The sequence below is a fragment of the Hetaerina americana genome, unplaced genomic scaffold, assembly GCF_022747635.1.
Source record: "Hetaerina americana unplaced genomic scaffold, ioHetAmer1.1.p SCAF_10, whole genome shotgun sequence".
Taxonomy (NCBI): Eukaryota; Metazoa; Arthropoda; class Insecta; order Odonata; family Calopterygidae; genus Hetaerina; species Hetaerina americana.
The window spans coordinates 67,652,626-67,678,515 of record NW_027286070.1 but is presented as its reverse complement, the minus strand read 5'-3'; the positions used below and the strand labels follow the sequence as shown (position 1 = coordinate 67,678,515).

Genomic DNA, 25,890 nt, shown 5'->3' with positions numbered 1-25,890 from the left:
TCTGTGTTTTTACATATATATATATATATATATATATATATATATATGCTTGGAAATGAAAAATGTTAACTTTGTGATTCCATTAAACAATTTTTTTCAGTGGAATCACAAAGTTACTGTTTTTAATTTTCAAAATCAATCGATTCCATAAAGTTAAGCGGGAAATCATCAATTATATATATGCTAATATTACTGTGTTTCAGTACCATTTGAATCCGGCAATCTAGTGAATAACTTGCATTCTTCCTTCGAATTGCTACTTCCTCTGTGGAAATTATAAATAGTATTGACGTCCATTTTAGCTATCATTTTAAAAATAGAATGGGTTTCAAGGGTCAAAAAAGTCAACTTCTAACATATTTGAAGAGAATTTTGAAGATATGAACAGATTTTACCTTTTTAAAGGTGAATTTGGTAACTCAAATGGGACACACCTTTTGTCAAATTGAAATGAAATATCATGTTCCTCGTAGTTAATGCCTCAATTAAAATTGTAGACTTAAATAAGGTTTTATCAAAATAAAAGAAATTAGTGTTTACGCGGTTCCTCCTTTCTTTGGTGTTGAAATGTCTGACTTCGCCCTTTCGTGCATGATTTGTCATGATTTCCTTCTGAGAAATAGACCATATTTCAAACGAAAGATTACAATTTGATAGAAGTTGTCTTTATTAATGTGAATTATTAATCCTTCACTTCAAAAATTGTAGTACTCGCCAAGCAGTATTTGAAAAGCGACGGAGCAAAAGAGTCGGAGAGCAGTAGCTAGTCGCCTGAACGGTGTTCTGGTGCAAAAGGTTGTTTTGCAATAGATGTAATTTTTTATTAAGTCCTTCCACCTGGTGGCCTTTGTCTCGAGGAGGAGGTCAGCGTTTTCGGCAGAATAATTTAGAACGATGAACGACATTTTACCCATAGATTTAGATGGATATTGACGGTAGAATTACTTAATAGACGCCGAGATCTACTCACGAAGAGTGTTTGGGCCCCGTTTTCCGGAAGAGACGTGGAATTTTGTTTTCTAATTTGGTGTTTTGTGAGTGCTTTGCGTGCATTACGCCGCTCGCCTGTCAGATGGGATGCTAAATTGGGGACCCCCTGGTGGGCGCCGTTGAGAGTTGGCCATTGCCGACGTCTGGTTTCTCCTCTCCCTTCCTTCCATCTCTCTCTCCCTCTTTCTCTCTCTCTCTCTCTCTCTCTCACACACACACACACACATACACTCGCTCATCAATTTTCCAAACTATTTGGAGCCACAGCACGCGGGAATTGTTTTATTCGTGAGAGCCGTGCCTCTAGGGGATATCGAACAATAAAATGGATTGATGTCGATCACACGTAAACAATTCACCCCATTTAAGAGAGACATGGTCAAATGCTTGCATCAATTGCCGGTACAATGTGTTTATCACGTAAAAAGGCGGAATCTATGGATTCCGATTCCGGAGCCCTGCCCTAATCGGACACACCTTGGATCGAAGGACTCAATTGACGCTCGCTTTTTTCAGCTCGTTTTGAAATCCTTTCATCCGATATCCCAGAGTTCGAGAGTTCACATCTTACTCCACTAGTATATGGTTGATTCTTTATTTTTGAGAATTTAAATATTCTTTTCCTTATTAACTAACGCAAATAAAGAGATGCAATCGGTGTGGCCAGTTCCAATTCATCCCCATGGGTGGTTTTCCAACATACCTATGCTTTCTCTCGTGCACTCCTTCCCAACTTCAATTTATTTCTTCATCTCTTCGTATATTTTCACATCTATCATACCGTTCTAGAGTACCTGATCTCTTCCTTTTGACTTTCCAATTGCTAATCTCACTATTACACGCTTCAGCATCTCACTGTCTCTCAGCAATTCCTCCATCGTTTTTTTCTTCGAATTTTTTTTTTCCTGTACTTCTCTCCATCCAGAAATTGGAGATTTCTTTGAATGAATATAATGTGCGTTGGTACATTATGAAATATACATATTTACATAATTTCTGGTTTAAATAAAAATTGTTTTTGAAATATTCGCCAAATATTTTGCTAATAATTTCGGGAACACGTGTCAAAATCTTTCCATCTAGATAGCCTCATTTGGGATTAAATTTAATGAAATCCATACAATCTATATAGAAGCTGTTGCAAAAAATACGAATGAGTCTTAGGTAGAATTTCATTTCAAATTCAAATAACCCTGTTGAGTTAAATTGGGTTAAGAAAATTGCGGTTAATTAATTGGAAGATATTAGTTAGGATTTGTTGAACCTTTCCACCCGATGGCCTTTTGTTTATAGCTTAGGATTTCTCTCTTCCCTTTCTTCAAATCCTGAAATCCCGTTCCTCTCCTTACGTGCATAGCCTTTAAAGCATTTTGTACAGAATTAGCCCTTCATAACTCGTGATAACTAATACAATCATGTTTTAGTACTTGGCGGCATAAAAAAGAAAATATTTATATTATTCCTCAAAATCACCAGCTACTATTTGGCATGTTATATTACCCTGTGAACGACGAAAGGAAAGGGCATACCGTTTTGCAGGTCACCACATGCATGCCAGTCACAATAGAAAAAGGTATACTATATTATTAATCGAGTTTCCTTAAAAGTCTAGCCGACCCTTTCCGTTTTGGCCATTACTTGGAGTATCATATGTAGGTGGTGTTAAATTCTCCTTAGTATACTTAGATTTGCTAGTTCGACTGCTGAGCATACGGCTCCTGATTCAAATCAAGATGGTGGCTATAGACACCAGTTCAAATACGAGCCTCGAGGCTGAGAACCGCAGGTGGCACAAGGAAAGGAACTATCCCATTACCTTAAATGTGAGATCTTACCTTTGGCTCTTTGGGGCTTTGTTCGTGCACCGGGCACCCTCGCCTGTCCGGTCAATAGCCAAAGGTTTCAGTTGATTGCTGGGTGGTGGTTTTGCAGTAATTATTTATTGATTGACGTGAAAATGGTTACTCCTGGAAAAGCAAAACAAATATAGCTGTTCGAATCAAAGCTTATTTCACTTCGGTAAAAACTATGACAATCTTTGAAGTCATTTTTCATCTACATTTATTTTGAGTTGTAAAGTTGGAGAACGATTGCCTCTTTTTGATTCAAAACATACTTTAATTGGAATTCAGTTTCGTCATTTTCCAATAAGCATAACTATATTTTATGGGTGAAATAATATTGATACAGAGCTGAATCGTATCCTCGATTTTGACCGCATAATTAATATTATAGTAATACAGCATTTCTAAGTTTTATCTTTTATAAAGTCCCCTTCACCTTTGATTTTTTTTTAAATATGTTATCTCAATTCCCGAGATCTGTAAAATTGGGATCAAAGACGTGTCTTTTCATGCCATGTCGGGGTTTTTTTCTTGGTTGAAGTGGATCCAGTCTTGATAGAATCCCCACGATTCAACATGAAAAAAAGTCATCAAGCCTCGCTTCTTCCCCTCGTCTGTTGTCCAAACGATGTCAGTCAGCGTCGCCATCACAATCGTGATGCAACGTTTACCTCACACCGTGGCGGCGATGACACTTGGATCGTTTTCATCTCACGCCAAATGAGAGAAAATCAAGCACCGCAGCGCAGCCATATTTCCGGGTCGATAGTGCCGAAATCGAGTCTCCGCTCAGATAGGTTCCCCTTCGTCCGTCCCCTCACGTCCCGTCGCGGCCCGGAGCGCCGTGCTCTCGAGCGAGGTGCCTCGTCGGGCCCCGTTTGTCCTGCCCTCGCTACGACTCTCCTCTTGAGGGCCTTCAATCTGATGCCGAGACGACGAGGCCTCTTTGAGAGGTGAGGATGACAGCGAGGGGAACAGGTGCAGGCCCCGTGCCACGTGGAAGCATTTCTGTTGTGGGGCCTATATGCAGATTAAGGGCGATATCTCCGGAACCCCTCCCACCGCGCATTACATCCCGCCCTCCCCCCTTCCTCACTCTCTTCCCCACGGATGCTGCAATTATCTCCATGCCAACCACACGTCCTCCTCCGCTCTCAATTTATGGAAGTGTATTATATCATTACACATTCGCGAGAATAATGTAACGAAATGCTTATTTTCGCAAGAGTGCAGTTTTACGCAGGCGATGTAAAATGTTAGGATGTGTGTGCCTTTTAAGTCATATCTAGCGTGATCTCTGGCAAGGATGGAGATTTTTCGCTTTAAAACGTTTAGTGGACGTATTTGGAATTTTTATACGCCTCTGATTTAGAGTATTACGCATTATTTACATTCGCGTAGTGCTATAAAATAAAGTCCTGGGATTCTAATTTTTCCTCAAGGCTAGTTTAGGTTAACAAATCATTAAAATTATGCAAAATATGTGTCGAAATAATTACGCTAACATTTAAATTACAAATTAAATATTTTGGAGCCTTTCGGATTACCATCGAGCATCATTGAGAGGGGTTTAAAGAAACAGAGCCGTAATTTGCTATTAAATGTCATATTCTTCGTCTACTCGGTCTTCTCTCTTCTCTTTCACGTTCCTTCCCCTTTCGGTGTCTGCATGTGCGTAATCTTTCCGCCCATTTTCGTGCATATTTTATATCCTTTTTACAAGTAATGCTTATACATTTCATTCGGCTCCTCCGAGCAAAACACGAGATATACTGTATGTCCGAAAACTGATTGAAAGCAGTGGGGAGTCAGACGGTGGCAGCGGCGCTTTCCCCACACGACAGCGGCTTCATGAACCGCAATACTTTTTAAATTAAATGAATGGGTGTATTATGTCAGTACATTACATCAACGAAGAGATTTATCGACGATGCCTTAGCCCCGGATATATCGTTGTCGTTAATGAATTACTTCATGGAAGTCTAAAAAAGAATCCCCAGCCTTATCCATATTTCCTGTGCCTCAAAAGTTTTAAACTGCCTCTGTGTCTCAAAATATGGCAATATACTTATGTGATTTGTTGCTATTTAACAAACATGATTAATGCTTAATAGCTGTAGTAAATGTTAGCACCGAATATAATATGACCGTTTGTTAATGCTACATTACGTCCTAACTCTCATTTAGATTTAGTCATATATATATATATGCAGATATATATATATATATATATATATATATATATATATATATATATATATACATATATACTACCTTGATCAAAAATTTCCCGGAATTTATTCAGAAAATTAAAAATACAAGTTTATTCATCTAAATCTATATTGTCCCCTTCAAAGTAATCCCCATCGACTGCAACACACTTATGCCAGCGCTTGATCCAATCCTCGAAACATTTTTTATATTCGGTTTTCGGTATGTCCATCAGTGCTTCCTGCGATTTTTCCATTACTTCCTCTCGGCTGCTAAAACGCGTTCCCCGTAATGGTTTTTTAACTCGATTGAACAGAAAGAAGTCACAGGGAGCCAAATCAGGTGAATTCGGTGGCTGTTGGATGGTATTTGTTGCATTTTTCGTCAAAAAATTACGAATAATGATAGCACTGTGCGACGGTGCGTTATCATGGTGCAAAATCCACGAGTTTTCTGCCCACATTTCTGGTCTCTTTCGGCGAATTGCTTCACGCAAACGTCTCATAACGCCCAAATAATACTCTTTGTTTACTGTCTGGCCTTCTGGCAAAAATTCATGATGCACTACACCGTTGTAATCCATGAAAACCGTCAGCATTGCCTTCTTTTTTGACTGAAAACGACGTGGTTTTTTTGGTCTCGGCTCATTTGGTGAACGCCATTCACTTGCCTGATGTCTGGATTGCGTGTCGTACTCATAAACCCACGTCTCGTCTCCAGTAATGATCCTTTTGATGAATGTGGGATCGGATTCAGCCTCGCAAATCATGTCTTTTGCGACGTCAACACGGTCTCTTTTTTGCATGAAATTGAGGTCTTTTGGCACCAACTTTGCTGCTACACGACGGAAACCCAAATCATTAACCACAATGTCTTGGGCGGATCCATAGGCAATGTTCAAGTCCTCCGCTATTTCTCTGATGTTAATTTGCGGTTATTGACCAACATTTCTTTTACTTTATCAATTTTTTCACCGACTTTCGATGTCGATGGTCTGCCACTGCGTTCATCATCTTCGATTGACTCACGACCACTTCTGAACCGCTCGTGCCACTGGTAAACCACCGTTTTTTTTAGAGAATCGTTGCCGAAACACTTTTCCAACATTTCCAACGTCCGTGCGCCACTAAATCCGTTTTTTACGCAAAATTTAATACAAGTTCGTAGTTGGAAATTTAAATCCATTTCTGCAATTGTAAAAAATCGCCAACACACACAGAGATAGATGTACTCTTGGCTACGTAACTTTTGCAAATGTCAAGTTATGACACTAAGATTTAAAGGGAATATCAACAACAGATGTACCAATTTAACAAAAAAAACAGAACTCAAATCGGAACGATGGGAGCGCCACACGGTGGTTATTCCGGGAACTTTTTGATCAAGGTAGTATATATATATATATATATATATATATCAGATGATGAAGAGAGACCTGATGCAGACTGGGTTGTTGGATTGTGTTTTATTAGGAGTCACAAAATATTTATTTATTTTGCAGTTGTGTCCATCCAAAAACCTACCTTAACCGGTAGATAACCTATTATTTGCGAAACCTAGCGTGGAGCCAAGAATTTTCGTGCATACGTGGCGCATTCATTTCGGAAGACTCCGTTTTGGAAATTCCGTCCAAACGCTCGTGTGGAATGTTGTCGAGTTTTTGGTATTCCTTGTCTTTTGTCATTGTCACCACTGATCAACTTAACTTGCTTGGTGAAATGGGCATTTTTCAATCGCCATAATCACGTATTTGCTACAGCGGAAATACTATATAGAATTAGGAAGCCGGCTAGGACAATTCAATAAATCAGTGAACCGTAAATAAAGCATGATATGTTTTTATAAGTTACAGGTAACATACGTTAGGCATTTAGGCCTCCATTTGGATGCCAACGTCGAAGTGAGAAAGACAAACTTGAAGCCGGCTAATTGTGAAGCCCTTCCATCTATCGATATGAATTGCGACCTTGAATTTCTCATCAACGATGAATTTTATTTCGTTTTGCATGCTCGCATCTCAAATGATCTAATAGCTTTTTAGAGCAATTGAGAATTCTTAACTCTGCTTTAATAATAGATTTTTTCTGAAGAGAGAGCGAGTAGGAACGGCTTTCTTCAGAGCTCTTACAAACATGCCAGTGAAAGTTAGTTACAGTTTTTGCAATTTAAAAATCCTCTTTAAATATTCTTAGTTGAAATGTAATACATTGGAAGGAGAATATCTTGTAAAAAATTGACATGATAAATTCTGAAATTTTACATCCATAAAAATACTTCTGTGGAAAAACTATTAGGGAATATAGATATTAGCATGTAGCTTTAATAAATTGATTTGAGAAAACAACAGAAAGACAGAATACCGAGTTTTAATGCTATAATTTATTTTTTGAATGCATCACGAACCTATTAAGTTCTAATGAGTGTTGTTTTGGTTAAAATAGCTATTTCTCTCATAATATAAACATTAATCATTGTATCATGCATTTCCCTTCCCGCGACTCTGTACCCGAGTCCACATTTCCATGTGTGTTTGTGTTTGGCTTTCATTGAATGTCATTGTGAACTATTTGTTTTTCAAGAAAATTCAATGCGCATGTAAAAGAAGAAGAGTCAGAGAAGAATTCTACCAGTTACACATAACCTAATAATACATGAATGCCTAGAGGTTATAAGAACTACTGCAGACGATGAAGACTTGAACTAGATAATATCCAAGCACGATCAATGAAATATCTAAGAAGGTGAACATGGAAGATAGTTTTTTTTTGGAATTCGTCGTAAAATTAATGAAGAACATTTTAGGCTGGATAATTTCATCAAGTAAATTTGAATCCCTGTATGAAAAAAAATATTAGGCTGCAATATTCTTGGACTATGATTTTCATGAATCATTTGAGTTTTCCACGCGGAAAAGGCATTTTCAAGAATAAGAATAGCGGATAGTACCTGGCATATCAATTTGATATGAGGAATGATGAGGGAACATGTGACGTTCTTGGGTCGGGCTCCCTCCTCCAGATTGTCTATCGTACTGACTTTCCACCCTGAGGGCCCGGGTTCGAATTCCGGCGGGTTCGACTGTTTTTCAGTGTTATCTCGATCCCTACTTGAGGTGCTTCGTGGAGGGTACTTTGAGTGAGTACGCCGTCCACCGGATGGGGAGTTAAGCTGTGGACCCCTTGGCGCCTTTCGTCAAGAGTAGGCTAATGCCGACGCTGGGTTTCTCTCCACCCTTCATCCTCTTCTGTACATCCCCAATAGCGCAAATGACCTTAGCTGTTAGTCGCCTCCCCTAAATACTACTAATACTACTGCGTTCTCCTCTAATGATGATGAAATGTATCGTTTAGCGTAGGTAACGTCAATAAATGGGAGTGAAGACAAAATTTCACAGAGCCTTGGTCAGTTTGGCTGAGAATAAACGGGTTTGGCCAATTTCAGTCCAGAAATTTACTTGATTATTTATTTGAAATAACACTATAAAATAAAAAATATCGTGGATGAAGTTATCTCGGAAAAATCTGTTCGAACAATTTAGTTTTAAGCATCTAAGTATCAGAAAACGGTGTTATTCTCAATGATGAAATGGACGCTGTGATGCCTCCCTTAATGTCGGCGGGAAAAACGCTTGCCGTATAGCTTCCAGGGAAGTAGGTTCAAGTATTAACTCGGGCTGTTTTTCCACAGGGATTTTTTGGGGTGGATTTTATGGTGCAACATTACTGTAGCCCTCGGAGAATTCTAATAGCGTAAATGCCACCACCGCCGTTAATGAAAAGGACGGAAAGGGTTACTTATTCAGGATTCCAAGACCCTGTTCCCACATTTACACTTTGGAGGACACCTAGGGGATTTGTCAAAGGGACCAAGAAGGGGAAATATTTGCACCAATTTGCAATGTGACCTTGAATTGGCCTCATTTTCAGCCTTTCGAGACATCCTTGCCCCGCGAGCGCCAATTTAAAGGAATCCTGGGGCTTACAGCAGAGTAATTGCCGCATGATGGTAAATTTTATCTGAACAAATAGATACATCTAAACGAGCGAAGGAAATAAATTACATGAATTGACAAATTTGCGTTTCCCAGACGACCGCGGGATTATTTTTTTTTCAAGGTGTCAGCCCACGTTCGTCGTAAAGTCGCTCGCACGAGACCTAATGAGCCATGCGCATCAATTACCGGCATCGTACCAGCTATTTTGGCGAATTTACATTTTAATGTTTACGGGATCCTTTAGGTAGAATAATTTACATCGAAGTCCGTACTTGTCCGTACATTCGTGAAAAAAAGTTTTCTTATACGTCTGCTGAACGCCTGAATTCCGTTCCCTCGCATAAGTTTATTATATGAGCGTTCTTAAGACGTTGAAAATCATTCAGGAAAATGTCCCGAGGCATTGCATATTCCTTTCTTCATGCATTCGTTTTCTTTCCTTTCAGCTCAAGTCTGTCAAAGTTACATTTATTAAATATGAATCCATTATTCCATCCCCGCTTTATCATCTGCATCTAATCTCCCTTCGCCAAATCCGCATCCCAGGTACCCCAAACAAGGCGTCTTCCCCCCCCCTCGCCCCCTTAGCCCCCCCCACGAACTCCCCTCCCCCTCCACCCTCGTCGCATTCCACGGCATCGCCCGCTCAGCAGGTAACAGCAGCGATGAAAACCTTGGGTCTTCCCTATCACCGATCGCCTTTAACATGTTTTCCAAAAACATGTGGTCTCTTTTATTTCTCTCAAGCGTTACTCCTCTCGTAATTCTTTCTGCCATTAAACGAATTTCATTTTTCAATCTTGCCAAAGGATAGAATTCACATAATTCAGCGATTCGATCCAAATAAATTTTCATAACATATTTGCATTCATCATGTGCACTTTCGGAAGTGCCCTCGGGGAAATATTTCAAACATGTTTCAGAGGTGGCCGTAAATATTGTGCTCTGCATAATACTTGGGGTATATCTTCTTCCATGTGGAGCTCCATTTATTGGTTGCCTCTTTTCTATCGATACCATAAGTTCTGCTTAATATATACCCGAATGATACCTGATGCTAACATATCATATCCTTAGTCGGTTGAATTAAATGCTAGCCGTTCGGAATGCACGAGCTTCGAACACTCCAATAGGTAATCTTATGGGGAAAAAAATGCCTAATGATGAATTTAATCTCCCATTTTGAGGAGATCCTCGGCGTCCTCTCATCATTTCTCATTACATCATGCTTTTCTGTATTGCAGTAAGTCACTGGTCTATGCATGCTCTTGTTCCGCGTTTGCTTTCATTTTTTATCTTCGATTAAAATATATTTCTGTAAGAACGACTTCAAAGCATTCGAAATCTCCTCTACTGTGCATGTTATGGCCCGCAAGGAGACCGCAGGCTTCCAAGAGTCTTAGTAAGCTGTAATAACTCTGACAAATATTTATTATACGTGCTCCCAATGGTGATGTGGTGCTGATTTAAATGCACGGATAATGATTCAAAAAGTTGTAACAAGAAAAATTATCACGGAGATAATTATTTTAAAGCCACTAGAACTTTCATGGATTAGATTGCGTTATTCTTTCCATAAATTAGTCCCTGATAACCTGTGTGCATCGTGTGAGTAGATGAAGTTCATTTCTTTTGCCCTCTACAGAGAATGACTGATTTTGGGGGAAATTGACCAACTCGTCTTATCAACCTAGGAGAGGATCTCAAAAAAAAGATGGAATGAAAGTCTAGGTTTGTGCCATGGCACTGTGGTCACTTGGGCCTGCTCGCGCATTAATACTGAAACAAGCACGATGGTGCTGCCTCCAGGAAGTGATTACTTCAGAGTTCCGGCATGTGCTGGAGCGAAAACCTTAGCCACTGGAGCTCTTGAAAGTCAAAAATGTTGCCAACCACCAAGACTCTTGAGTGAACGGGAGGTTCAAAGCATATATATAATCAGCGCCCTCAAGAGAATCGGAGCAAAGTCGAGATCCGTCGAGGGCGATTTTGGCTCGTCGTCCATCCACCCCGAGAAAGGGGCACCTGTTTCCCTCCTCTCGCGGCAACTCTCTCAACACCCGGCGTCCCATCCAATACATCCGAATCTGCCTTTCTTTCCCGTTGGCCGCCCACAGCTGTATTACTCTCCAAACGTAACATTAGTAAAAAAAATCCCCTCTCCTCTTTCCCCTCCCCTCCACACCCCCCCCCATCCCATTCCCCTCCCCCCCGCTCCACATTTCTGCCCATTCTGTAATCCATTTATTTCCACGCACCCTCCCTCCCCTCGAAATCCTCCCGGGCCGCTCCTTCCTCGCCATTCCCTCCTCCGCCCTTGCAATCCCTCCCACCTATTTACTCGCATTTTTTCCCGATATCTCCTTACTCCTCCTTCCCTCTGCGCCATGCTCTCCCTGCCAATTACCTTACCCGGTCTTCTCTCGGCCGCCATCAACTTTTTCTAGCCAAACCTTCTGCAGAACTTCCCTCCCTGGTTCCCACGCTCCTCTCTCTTTCGCACCCTAAAACACTCTTCTTCCCCCATTGTGTTTTTTTGCGTCAACCTATAACACCCTGCACCCCTCGCCCTTCTCCCACTTATCGGTTGCACCGTCATTTTTGCGACGCTTGAAATTTGCTCTGCTCACTTTGCGCCCTCTCCATTTGCCCTCTGACTGATGTAGTTTCAGAAAACAAGTGCCGAGGCGTCATAGTTTGATCTCTGGAATCCGAAACCGCAAGATTTGAAAGACGTTGAATATAGGATGAGTATTGAGTATAGGATTTCGTGCCATTCTCTCGAGTGAAATTTGGCCGATTCTCGTGTTGTCTCTGCTACTGTGTTCATGGCGTCATGTTTTTTTAAGATATATTAGTGTTTAACTGTTAATGACTTCCTTTGCGATGAATCGCAGATTCCCTTCCCCTTCTCACGGTAGTATCCAAGGATAACTCTTACAGAAATTATCATCAAGTTGCAATGTCACAATGAGGACGTTGTGTTAATGTAAGTTTAGGATCTAAAATGTGATTGTAATTCGCTGGTGAATCCCAATCAATCATCGGGAGTGAGATCTAGTCCTGCATGCTTTCCGTTTTACGTATACCATCCGAAGTAAAAAATTGCCACCTCCGCCCATACGTTTTGGAACGGACCGTAGGTGAAAGCTTTCATTTTTTTTCGGTGCGCATCTGAAATTGTTCCGGAAATACCGTTGTTGTCTGGTCTTCCAACTTATCATTTATTTTCCTTTCCTTGCCACTTTTCCGGGTTCCTTCTTCTCGACTTTTCACTTTATCTATACCTTGAAACTTGAAGAAGATGAGGAATTTAAAGCATCCAGTAATTTTTCATATTCTTGTAGATAAATTCCTTTGCGATCACAATGCGGCACGTTTCACAATGTACTATGTACCTGCATTTTATTGATTTTTTTTAAATTTGGAGTTAAGGCGCTGGCCTGCGCAGAAGTGCCCCGTGTTTAGATCCAGTTAGTGCTGTCGGGCTCACAGATTTTTCCCGTGTTACCAAAGACGGAATTTGCTCAAGAACTTTTCGCGGTAACTTAAGTGAATGAATCCGCGGAGCTTAGTGCGAGGCGAGCCTTCTCGTTAATAACAACAGTTTTACGAATAAATCTGATTAAACGATTTCAAACTAACACCTGACTCAACAAGAATAGTCTGGGAGCATTTTGATCTCTTGTCGCTGCATTAAATGATTTCTGCCATTAATTGAATACCATTTAAATTAGAGTAAGCCTGCACTCATGACGGATTATGGGTAGATATTTTATACGAAGGACACTTCAAAAATGGGGGCATGCCAGCGACATTCTACGTTCCTCCTATAATGAGGAATATGGTTTTTCATTTATATGAAACATACCAACGAATTTCTGTGATTCGTTTATAGTCTATAGTCCTCTTGTGTCTCTTTTTAAATATATTTTTGATCTCCAAAAAAATTCAATCTTTTTGTGGTCTTCTGATAAATTGAAATGACGCCGCATTTATTTTTGTTTGTAATTTTGAATTGTGCGAAACCCTTTTTTCATTTTGCGAATTCCTTTTGAATCTCAGCCACGCGAGGGAAATTTATTGATAAAAGATACACATTCCCCAAGGTGCAATGCTTAAAGAAAAATACTGGGTTTTTAAAAGTTCAATTATTTCGCCTCCTGTAGGAAAAAACAAGTTTTTTCAAGTTCAATTGTTTCACCTCCTAAAGGAAAAACTGGGCTTTATAAGTTCAATTGTTTCGCCTTCTACAGGAAAAGCTGGGGTTTACAAGTTCAATCGTTTCACCTTCTACAGGAAAAAATTGAGTTATTTAAGTTCAATTGTTTCGCCGCCTACAGGAAAAGACTAGGTTTTATATGTTCAATTTTTTCGCCTCCTAGTGGTAGTATTTAGGGTAGGCGACCGACAGCTGAGGTCATTTGCGCCATAGGGGATGGACAGGAAAGGATGAAGGGTGGAGAGAAACCCGGCGTCGGCATTAGCCTACTCTTTACGAAAGGCACCAAGGGGTCTGCAGTTCAACGTCCCATCCGACGGACGTAGTACTCCCTCAAAGTGCCCTCCACAAAGCACCTCAAGTAGGGATCGAGATACCTCAGGAAAAATATTCAACACCGCCGGGACTTGAACCCGAGCCCTCTGGGTGGGAAGCCAGTACGTTAGCCACCGCACCAATCCTGATCCTCTTTTCGCCTTCTATAATGATCTTTTCGTGTATCTGTTCGATTGTATTGGCTTTGGCCAACTCGCATTCACTTCCTTATTTATTATTTTGATATTTTCGTCTGCTTGGTTATCCTTCTTTCCATGCCATTTTTATCCCGACTCCGGCGTGTAAAATTTCCCCGTGCGAACGTTCTCCCCACGACATTGCGTTCGGTAATTCACGGCGCATTTCGCTGCAGGCACAGGAGACGAACCGCGGCGGGAGTAGATCAGATCGGTGCCGAGGCCTGCCTTCGGGTTTCCCACGCCAAACGCTCGTTGGGATTCCCGGGGCTGGGAGGTGATTTCATTTGTATTCAGCTCCCTCTTCGGATGGGATGTTTAAGGTGCAGTGCATTCGCCGTCTGATGGGACGTTAAACTGTGACAACCTGGCACCTTTCGTTAAGAGGAGGCTATTGCCTTCTCCTCAACCTTCCTCCGATCCTACCCAACTACAGAAGGCACGAATGGTTTCTGCGGCCCCACATTAGGTAGGAATGCTTAGCAACAAATTAAATGAGCACTAAATCAATCAATTTAAATGTATGCTACTGCAAACAATTCATCTGACTCTCCTGCGTTCTCTTGTCTGCGCATTGTAGTCGGTTTGAAAGTAGAGGTGGGATCCCTTCCTTCATTCCTTATTCATAACAGTACCTTAATTTTGGTTTCCGGCCGGCGTTTCTCATTTTCCGGGTTTTTCATCTTTTAGCTGTACTCTGAACTTCCATCAACAATTCTATTGATTTTATTTCTAACTCTGATGACGATAAGCTCTAAACGTTTGTCTCTCAGAATCCTTTCCCTTTTTCTATTTCCTAAATCTAAAATGAACCATCTTTTCCCTTGTTCACTGCTCCAGCATGAGTCTTATTTTTGAATCTCCCACATCTCTGGTACATGCATAGATAGCGCCGGAAGAGAGCAAGGGGAGATAACTAGAAATCCTTGCAAGAACTACCCTAAATGTTTCTTTAAGCATATTTCCATACTTCAAATGCTCAATAGCTAGCTACATAAATCATTATTCTATCACATTAATGCGTGGTGCAGTGAAGTTAGTTATTACTGGAATTTATGTCATTAGTAGCACTATTTAAAAGCATCGAATGCATGACTCCTAAAAGTATTAATAATTGTCTTTGTCGCATGAATTTTCGATATCAGTGGCATGTCGTCCGTGTGGTCACAGGGGGCCCCGAACCGCCCCCTCCCCCTGCGTCCTCGTGCTGCCCCCACGCGAAAGTTTTGGAGTTGCGCTCGACTCGGCATCTCCGACTCTCCCATGCTCTCCCTTTCAGAACTTCGCGCCGCCCCTCCACTCCCACTCCCCCTCACCCCTTTACAACCGCCTCCTCTCTTCACCCCAGTCGCTTTCCCTCCCGCTCCGACTCCGGGGCCCGTCGCTCCCCCTCCTCGAAGGATGTTCACCACCACATCGGTGAACTCACTGTATCCGCTCTGCTATGTCATGTCGTGGGAGAAATATTTGGTTTACAAAATGCTAAAAATCATTTGAGATTCAAACAAACTTAATAGTTTGTTTGAATCTCAAATGTCAAATATATGTCTGAAAGCCTTGAAAATGTCATTTTTTAGCCACGTAAAACATTCTGCTATCGTAAATATTGGATTCCAAGAGGTGTCCGAGATTACAACCACTGTCGCAGAGAGCGGGGTAAAGAGAGAGGGGAGTAAGTAACATCTTGTGTTTAATATACGAACAAACCATGTAATATTACTACACATATTAGACTGCCAAGGTGATTTAAATGATAACAGTTGTAAATTCTATTCTAGGTGAATAGAATGGTTTGAGGCGTCACTTAGTGGAAGCAATTCATATCGGAAGAGAAAATACTTTGTTCTTCCACATATATTTTATTATTCACGATCTAGGTTTTGACTTAAAAACGACCTGATGATGACTTTGTAAGTCGAAACCTTGGTCGTGTTCAATAAAATGTGGGTGGAAGAACTAAGGATTTTCTTTACCGATGAAATTCTAGGTTTCATTCTGTTTCCAAACCATGCTGTACCATTTTTTAACCTTTATATTTCATTGTTACTCATCAATTTTGACAACACTCTGCTTCTTTTGTCAAATTGTTGTTATTCCAACGAAATCTATGCACTAGAAACGGAAATTGAAGATCCTCTTGGTAGGATTCATCAGAGGCATCAAAATTGGCTCAACACTGGTATATTACATATTCCATGAGACGAAACTAACAGTTTAAATTAAACATATTATTTGTTATTATAAGTTTTAAAAGATCATTAATGTCATATCTTCTTATCAACGATTGCTACTTATTCTCGCGACTATTACTACTCCTGGAGTGGTTCCAGTGCTGAGCGAATCCATTAGGCTTCCTTCCTTTGAATTATGGCCTAGACGTAGGCACCGAGCCATTCCTTTCTGCAGTGAGTACACGCAAGGTTAAGAGATATCTCCTTTTCAGCATTTCCCCCTTTAAGATGCCATATTATAACAAAATAACCTCACTCCATTCTTATTTTAATCAGTGATATTGAATAAATCTCATATTCTCTATTGAATATTCCAAGCATGTGTTTGAAATTCTCTCTATTAATTGAAGAAATTATTCCACTCCATGCCCTAGACACCTATCGGGCAAAAATTTATGATTTAGTGGTAGTGCGTGTTTATAATTAACCAGTATCTCTCAAAATATATTTTAGGTAGATAGTCCTGAAAGATTTGGAGAGTTTTTTTGAAGATTTTTATGAAATACTCCTGAAATAACTCATTACACACTCATTGGCACCGTAGCCTTCCACGAGCATTAAATTACAACCTGACCTTCGTAGCATGTAACACTATGCTGTGACTGACTAAATCAAAGCAATTAATCTTTTTATTTGCAAATTTCATATTATGCTTGATATTTTTGTAATTATTTTCAAAAATAATTCGTGATGAAGATTTTTTAATTTTAGATTGATTGGCTGTTAAAGTTTCTCTATAAAAATTAATTCCCGATAACGGCAGTGGGGCAAGAAGGGTGGTCGAATCGCCAGATCGCGGACTGGTCAATCATGGATTACTACCCGTGAAGATCGATCTAGCTCATGGCCAAACGATACCCAAAACTCAATCATGAAAACGGCTATCAGATATGTAATCTAACAGGTTTTCCATTCTTCAAAACACTGATTGAATCCTTTCAAGGTGTCTGAAAACCTCCTGGAATAATGTTTATACCTTCCTCCTCTTCACGTTTCCCTCCAGCTTCCCACTGATCCTATTGCCATCCAGACCATGCAATAAAACTTCTTTCTCCCAATGTCCGTTGACCCATCCTACTCTGTTTAACGTTTTCCACTTTTATTACGTCATGCAATGTTTGATGTCACGCGAATAACTTGACTATCTAATCAGCTTGTGGTACCTATTGATTTGATTATCCATGAGGGTCCTGTCTCATTTCAGAATTCCCTGCATCCTCTGTCTCTTTCTTCTGAGAATTCCCTCCGTCAACCGTCCTCTCCTTTGCCAACTTCTCTAAAACTTCCTCGTTTGTTTTCCTTCCTATCCAACTTGATCTTTCAATATATTGTTACACCTGCAATTCTCCTCTTCTTATGAAAATATAAGTTTTTGAAGCTTCCAGCTCCATATTTACACATTTTCGTACCCTTCTATCAGCTCTTGCCCGGAGTCCTGGCGAACGATTCTATTATTTTAAAAAAGCCTCTCATGCAAGCGGTTTCTGAACTAACTATTCTGTCATCACCGACAATCGTATTTGTCTTAATCAAATATCGAAACAAATACAATATTACATTTTGAAATGTGTGTGATTATGGCCCCACTTCGGAGTTCATTTTGCATCGGTAGCAACTTTCCAATGAAGTTCAATGCATCCCATTGCCAGCTCTAAACGTTTAATTCAAAGCCCGTCTCTATGGGAGCATGCTTACAACCGGATGTGTGAAGCGGCGGTTATTCTGCTGGTCTTGTATTCAACTCAAGGTCAGAAGAAGAGATAAACTGTGCTCGCCTTTAACTCGCGAAATAGTGTACTTACCAATATAGTACACATTATTTTATGGAAAATCATGGGTGGTCTGAAAGGTTTCGGACCTTACAAAGATACGAGATATTTTTTCTGAAAATTTGTGAAATTTTCTGGAATTTTTGAGGCTGGAACTTTTCAGAACACTCTCTGATAGGGTGCCTACTGCCATAATATCATTGCTTGATCCTCTGTTTGAATTTTTCCAAAATGCCAATGGTGAGTGGAAATGGAAACCAATGTAGAGTACCTTCAATGATATATAGTATAAACATTGGTCAACTATAGAATAGCCATCGAAAATGGTCAATTAAATAGCTATCGGTCAACATTCTGGATTGTTAGAGATCCTTTTTAATTCGTGGGCTCAATTTAAAATATTCTTGAAGTCTTAGAGTGAAATTATAACTAGAAAAAATAACCATATATCTTCGGTCAAAATATGAAATGGAGGGGTCTGAATAAAGAGAAGTGTGCTGCCTTTGACGGGGATGGTTTTTTTTAATCACTATAAACAGAGTACATTCGGAGACCGGTGAAGGGCGCCCCAAGACTTAGGGCCTTCATTGTCTTTCAGTCTTAATTCACACATGCTGCGGAAATGAATGCACTGATAGAGTTGATGATGAGGAAATGATACGTTTAAGTATCCGATTGAACTTCGTGCAACTCTGAAGTATGTGCTTAATTTGTCGAGTGGTGCCGTTAAATTCGGGGAATTCTTTTCCTTCGTTTGTAAATCGATAAATGGGCGAACGAAAATAGCTGTGTGGAATTAATTGGCAGGCGTAACGGAATAATTTAGCAAATACATATATTTAGTACGAACCGCACGCATCTGTCAAGCATTCTACGGAGGCGGAAAACTTTAAGTTATATTTAGACTGCATAAAGCACCTTCTAGTGTTTTCGACATAAAAATTGTTTTTTTCTAATACAAGTAAAGTTAATGTTTTAATTTTAATTGCTACTCAATTAAGTTAAAGTAATATTCAACAAGCAACGCAGTAAAATCTATTGAATATTTCAAATGCAAATCTGAGTCATACTTTCCCGAATGACTAATACAATCAGCAAAAACGTCTAATTTAACGTACATGATTACACGAGGGCTTCCAGCGTCCCTAATTGAAGCGGTTAACTTGGAAGGAATTAAGAAAAGTAGCGTAATCAATTATTTCGTTTTTGTCATATTAGCATAGAGAGCGGAGCGGAAGGAAGGAGAGGAAGTTGAGCGTGAGGCATTGCGAGTGCTAATAAATTTGGGAGCAAAATGGAACGAGAAGAAGGAATAGAATGGACATTTCGGACGGTATGAAGGGGATGGGATAAAAAGAGGAGTCGAAGAAAGTAATAATGTAGTGAAAAGCATTTCCGTATTGTTTGGTCGTGTTTCAAGAGACCAGAAGAGAGTGTAGTAGGCATTTGATTTCAGGGGCCATCCTGAATCTTCCTCTGACCCGTTATCCTACGATTAGCATAAAGAGGTACGCAAAACACATAAAAAACGGAGAATATTCTTGCTTGTTCGTAATTTTAGCGAGGAATTTTAGCAAATCCATCCATTGCCAAACGATTACCAGCGCTGAAATGATGGAAATCGCAAGGGAGCGCGCGTTAAAGGACGGTAGGCGATCTTCGCTTCGAGATGATATCATTAAAACAGTTTTCCGCACGCGAAGATGGTGACGCAATGATATTTATTAGGGAAGTACGCAGAGATACAAAAGTGCCCCAGTCTCAGCAGGAGCCTTTGAAACGCGCCCCTTTGAGGTCAGCGCATCAAAACGGCACGGAATCTACTCACTGTTGGGGCAATAGTTTCATTAATTGAAAATTACGCGAAAAATTTTGAGTCTGGAAATGCTCAGTCCCACCTGCCAATCAAAGGAAATTAAGGCGGAACGTAATTTGTTTTGCTCATTCTCGAATTAACTGGAACAGATCATTTAAACGATGACCGATAGAGATGCCAATGACAGTGACGCAGCGTTTCCAGTATGCTAAACGGCATGGCGCTATTAGCGGGCGGGGTTAGCGGGTAGCAAGCGGACGGGAAGGCACTCTTTGTGTGGGGTGGGTTGGAGGGGGGAGAGGCGGCCATAGGATGGAACGGGAAGCTGGAGGCGTCCCAGATCCAGCAGATCGGAAGGAAAACGGACAGAGGAACATACAATGGATGCGATCGAAGGCTTGAGATAGAGACGGCCACGGAGTGGTGAGAAAACCTGTGGATGTGCTCTGTTCAGCTCTTCAAATGGCCGTACTTTGTTCGCGTGTTAGCGTAGTTTATTAAATAAAAGATGAGCTTTAAGCTGTCTAGAGACAAACTGCTCGATATTACACCATTACCTCAGACACGGAATATTTCCCCTTGAACGGAGCAAATCTCACAAGATGACAATAATTTTTAAAAGAGTTATGTATTATTATTTACATCCACGAGACTTTCTCATAATTTATATATATATATATATATATATATATATATATATATATATATATATATATATATATATATATATATATAAAGTATGTGAAAGTCTATATATATACCATATATACCATAAACACAGTAATCACTGGTGGTGAAAGGAAGAAAAAGGAATTAAATATTGTGACACAGAACATAAGCCCAACTAGGCGACCTCTGATAAACAAAGCCGCCTAAAAACGGCATGGCACGTCGTCGTAACACAGTAATCAACCCGAAGGTCGGTTTAGTAGGTGATGGTGGAGTTCACCCAGTAGTAAACCCTATACGGCGTGCGAAATTCACACATCAGGGTAGGGGGGCCAGTTCCTTTCCCTGTGCCAGTTATGGTTTCACAGGAAGATCTGGTACCCGAAAAATCACTATAGCTTGGGTGGAGCTGCAGGTGCCCAAACTGCCTTGCCCGGGAATCAAACCCGGGACCTTTCGGTCAGCAGTCCAACGCTCTACACCCTGGACTACCGCGACCCACATATTATATAAAAATTAAGGAGGAGGAGGAAATTGATGACAGGGACGTTGTGTAAGGATGTTAAGAAAAGACTCGTAAAACTTTGATATGGAGCGTAGCTAGGTACGGCGCTCGAACATGGTCATTGCAGCAGGAGGATAGACGTAAATTGGAGGTTTTGGAATGTGGGTCTGAAGAAGGACGGAGAAGATAAAATGGACTGAAAAGAAAACAAATGAGTAAGAACCTGGTATTGTGGGTGAGGAGAGGGGTTTGTTGGGAGATATCATAAGGAGGGGGGAAAAATGGATGAAGGGCGTATTGATCTGCAGTGGGATGCTGAAAACTGTAATGTAGGGGAGAATGTTCGGCAAACGAGGAAAGGGAAGGAACAGAATAGGGATTATGGACGGGATAAAGGGAGGAAGGAAGTCACAGGGATGGAGAGGGACTTGAGTAGGTTGCTGGATTTTGTTTTGTTATGAGTAACAAAATGATTATTTGGCAGTTTTGTCCATATCCAAAACCTACCTTAACCGGTATATTACTTAATAATAATAAAAATAATATATGTACAGACGTAGATTCATCTGTAAATGGTCTAAAAATTACGCCTGGCTGTTGTGCACCCTTCCTTACTTGACAACTATCGTTAAATTTAGCTAATGGAATGTATCATGTGGATAATTCACTAAATATAAAATTGATGCTTAAGAATTCTCAAAATGAGTGTACACGAAATGATTTCCTTTCGCAATGATCCTCCGGGCATATACTACCCATGATGGAATGATGTAATGGATTGTTCTTCATTCGTGAATTTTCCCTTAACCCCTATTACGCGAGAGCAGAGGCGTGTTAGGTATATTCATCCCCTTATTACACTTGATGTTTCTCAAAAGCACTGTCCGCAGAGTAAGAACTAGACCGGAGATGTCACGCTCTGGACCATGGGTAGCACCGTTCATCCTTTGTAATTTGCGTCTGATTAGCAACTTTGGACATTATGAGAAACAAATTTGCACTTTTTCACAGATTTATTGTAACGTACAACGCGTTTCTGTTCATTGAACCATCTTCATGTACAAGGATTGTACCTGTAGATAGTTCGATGAACTGAAACGCGTTGGATAATACAATAAATCTGTAGAAAAGTGCAAATTTGTTTCTCATGATGACGAACTTCCACTAAATCTCGCCTGAATCTGTTGTATATAATTGGGACATTGGCTAGTCGGCGTGAACCGCCAGTCTACCACCCGCCTCGACGCTCACTTGCTCTGCCGCTGCCTCGACCTAACCCTTACCTCCCTTGTATCTGCAACATTAATCACACTGTTTCTTCTTCCATTTCTTTGCAGTGAACGTGGTGGAGGCGCTGCAGGAATTTTGGCAAATGAAAGCAGCGAGAGGAGCCGAGCTCCGCAATGGTGCTCTTGTTATCTACGAGTCCGTCCCAGCGTCCAGTCCACCCTACGTATGCTACGTCACCCTACCAGGAGGATCCTGCTTCGGGAGCTTCCAGGTGAGAACATGGGGTGAAGGATGGGCATATGGGCTTTTGAATACCAGGTCTTGAGAAGATATAAATGATGGAGTTGAAGAGGAAATAAAGTAAAGTTGAATGGCAAATGTTGGTTTTAGTATAACATGTACAAATGGGAATAAAATATCTCCTAATAGTCCTGATATTTTTGTGCTGATGCCTCTGCTAAAATTGATTGCTCTAAATTATCGCAGTAATCCTGCCTGTGATTATGATTTGGATTTGCAATAATGCATTATTCGTTATTTAAGAAATGTACATTGGAAATTTGAGGAGTTTTAAGTCTCAGATTGAGCCTTCCTCCATTGATTTAGAGAAAGTGCTGAAAGTGGTGCCTAATGCAATACCGCACAGTCCTATTTCCCCCTATTTAAATCTTTTAATGCATTAGGTGGAGTGAAAATGAATTGTCCCAGCGTTGCTGGTGTAACAGATCTTTGAGCACCAGAATACGACTGCTATGAAAGTAACTAAAGGTGGTTCAAATAATTGTGATCACTTGAATCAGCCTCTCTGAGATACCCGCATGCTTTCTTTATTGAAATTGCTCATTTGACGTACTCCTGACATCGAGTTTAGCCTCAACCTCCGTCGTTAGTTAGGACCACCGGGACGAAATTCGGGAGAAACAAACTTCAGCAGTGAGAGATTTTAATGCGCGATCTCCCTTCGAGAAATTCTCGGTAGCAACTAAACAATGGTAATACCGGTAGAACCCCAGGAAATGTAGTGGGTAAGACATTTTTCCACCTTTCATTACCCTTTCCAATACTTCATCTTTACTCGTGGTTACCTAAAGGCTGACGTCCGGATGCGTCCTAGCGTGTGCCCTCGTCGCACAGTAGATGAAATGGACGCTGGTGCGTATGTAATAAGGCGTTGCCCAGCGACAGAGGTGGTGAGGTCGCTACTATCCGCTGTGCAATTGGTTCCGTTCCGTGAAGATGTCACGAAATCTATTTCTTCAGGGAACTCATTGAGAAGGAATATTCCAACCCCCTGCGTTAGAGGTGGGCCGCTGCAAATATGCAAGGGCCCATCTATCTCTCACAGATAATTTAAAAAACCATTTTAGATACGATCTCGTATTTTCTGGCTATGAAATATTTCGCTTCAGCTTTAATTTTAACCCTCCGTTCTTATAACTTTCATGGTTTAATTTAACCGTGGTAACTTTTCTTTCTGTCAAATTTTGAACGTATTTTAATGCTGGCACCCTGAATCTTAACTCCTGTGGCTCCGTAATATGTCACCACTAAAGTGGTGCTGACTCGTGGTAAATGCTAAATAGGAAAACTCGATGGAGGACCAAAATGTGCGAAGTCCAAAGAAAACTCGGGAATTCATCGTACAGAAGTAATATTCTGAAGACTTCAGCATATTTAAATTATTTTAGTTTTGGTTAAATAAATTGATGTACAAATTGCATGGGATTGTTTCACAGCATGTAACATTCACAGCTTCGGAAACTTGAGGTGGGGTATTTCCTGATCTTTTTGATAGTTACGAGTTTCCATGCTTCCTGTAGAAAATTTAAGAACGCATGTAGTTGTGAGTTTTCAAATATGTTACAATTGCTTTTTTCAATATTCATTCGATTCGAGAATAAATATTGAAAATACCCATTAACTCTTGTAAGGATTCAAACAGTTACTCACCGCTTTCATGCCCCCGTTCCAAACTTTCAGTATTTCAAATATTGTTTTAGACCTATCCCCAGCGATTGCATTTTATCAAGGAGTCATCGCAATATTATGAAGGATGTATGAACATTTATAAGCCACGGTTGATATTTAAACAATAAATAGAAAATGGACAAAATATTATGAAAAATATATCGAAGCTGTCGTTCAGCTTTGAATACCGTATTGATGGAGGTACTTCCAAGTTACTTATTGTTGTTACCGCTTAATACTAAATGAAAGAGTGTAAATCCGTAATAGAACAATGCATTTGTAGCACCGTGAAAGAACATATTTCGTGCAAACTATTATGTTGCGAAATTATAAAGTGTATTTTAATTAATAGTATATCGTTTTGAAGAGAATAGATCGATACAAATTTTCATTGCGGTAGTTTATTGTAACAAGACGTAATTATGTACGTATTCTTATGCCAGGAAGCAAGGCACATGTCTTCTCGCTGTATGCATGTACAATAATTTAAATGCAACTCTGCGTAAAATTGTAGTTAAACGTAGGGTGGATCTCGTCACTCAATGTTTCTTCCCCGTGCTGACGATTTGTTATGGTTGGCGAACTCTTACGGTTCGCATAATTTAATAATAGCTCGTCTCCTTTTCCGAGATGGCAAGTAGGGTGCCCGCAAAAATTAGTCAAAAGGCAAAAATATAACCTCGATTTCGGATGCAATTCCGTTGAGGTCGTTCCCGGAGCAGAGGGTGAAAAGAGTGAGAAGCGTAGAACTTTCCAGATACAAGAGACTGCGAGAGAGGAGGAGGGCGCCCCCGAGCAGGTCGGTGGATCGGTGAACTAGGTGCGGGCACGTCATGCAAAGAGAATAAGAGAAAGAGGAGACGGGGAAGGGTGGGGGAGGGGAAGAGGGGAACGAGGGGAGGAAGAGAGAAAGAGGAAATGAGTGAGCGTGTGTTTCACCGCCAGTTGCATGTGGCGCCGTCAATCTCAAACTCTCCCTCCCCCGTCACACTCCCCCTCGCAAAAAATAAATATAATTCCATTTGTGGATCTGGCTACCTCCTTATATGAATATAAAATACCTGATATCCACATTGATTATTCCCCATTAACAAACCAATCTGTGCTTTTGTAGCTGGCACCCCAGTGCTTGTGTGAAACCAATGCTTACTCGTATCTGCATTCTGCTATCAGGACTTGCTTGCTTGAATTCTACGTGGACACAGGGTTATGGCACAGTCATCTCACCGTTTCGTTCAATACTACAATTAATGAGGATTGTCGTCTTAAATTTCGGAATAGCTAGGTAACAATACTCCCTTTCGGTAACATGCGTTTTTCAGTACTTAACACTCGATAAGATTGCGTTGATAGCATATCTGAATATCTCAGATCTCCTCCTCACCGCATGCGCCAAATTCACTCTGTCGGAGTAAGGATGCAGGTCCCATCTTGATACCCACTTGCGGTCTCCCAGAAAATCGTCCAACTTGGGGGGAGACGAGGGGCATCACCCGGATTTGAACTCAGTATCTTACGGTCAGCAGCGGAACACCTGCTACTTACTATACTAGGAAGTCCTTGGGCAAATATAAAGGAGTGGAAAAGTACTACGAGTAGTGAAAGTAGTGTTTCCTCGTGGCTAGTATTAAGATGATATTTCCAATGGTGATATGGCAGATGGATATTTTTGATTTTAAAACAGTCTAATTTTTAGCGAAATATTTGACCGATCGTTTAAAGCAGTTTGCAAAGTTGTTTGGAATTCCTGGAAACATTTACCAGTTTGTGTAATTCGGAAATGCAAAATATCATTGCATAATGTAACATTTTCGCTGACAAAGGATGGTTTTCAAGAAATGGGAAGGCTTAAGTAAAACGATTAAATAATGGGACGAAAACCACAGCAAGTGAAGCAGTTTACCTATCTTGGAAGAGTTTTGGACCAAG

The 25,890-nt window shown here is 40.5% G+C and overlaps 1 protein-coding gene across 1 annotated transcript in view; it reads left to right on the top strand.

Annotated features, from left to right (window-relative positions):
• Positions 1-25,890, top strand: part of lft (Limb expression 1 family member lowfat) — a 377,874-nt gene that overhangs the window by 287,395 nt on the left and 64,589 nt on the right. Inside the window, exon 2 of the mRNA XM_071598997.1 lies at positions 22,101-22,264. Coding sequence (XP_071455098.1) covers positions 22,101-22,264 — 164 coding nt within the window. The remainder of the gene's footprint in view (positions 1-22,100; positions 22,265-25,890) is intronic.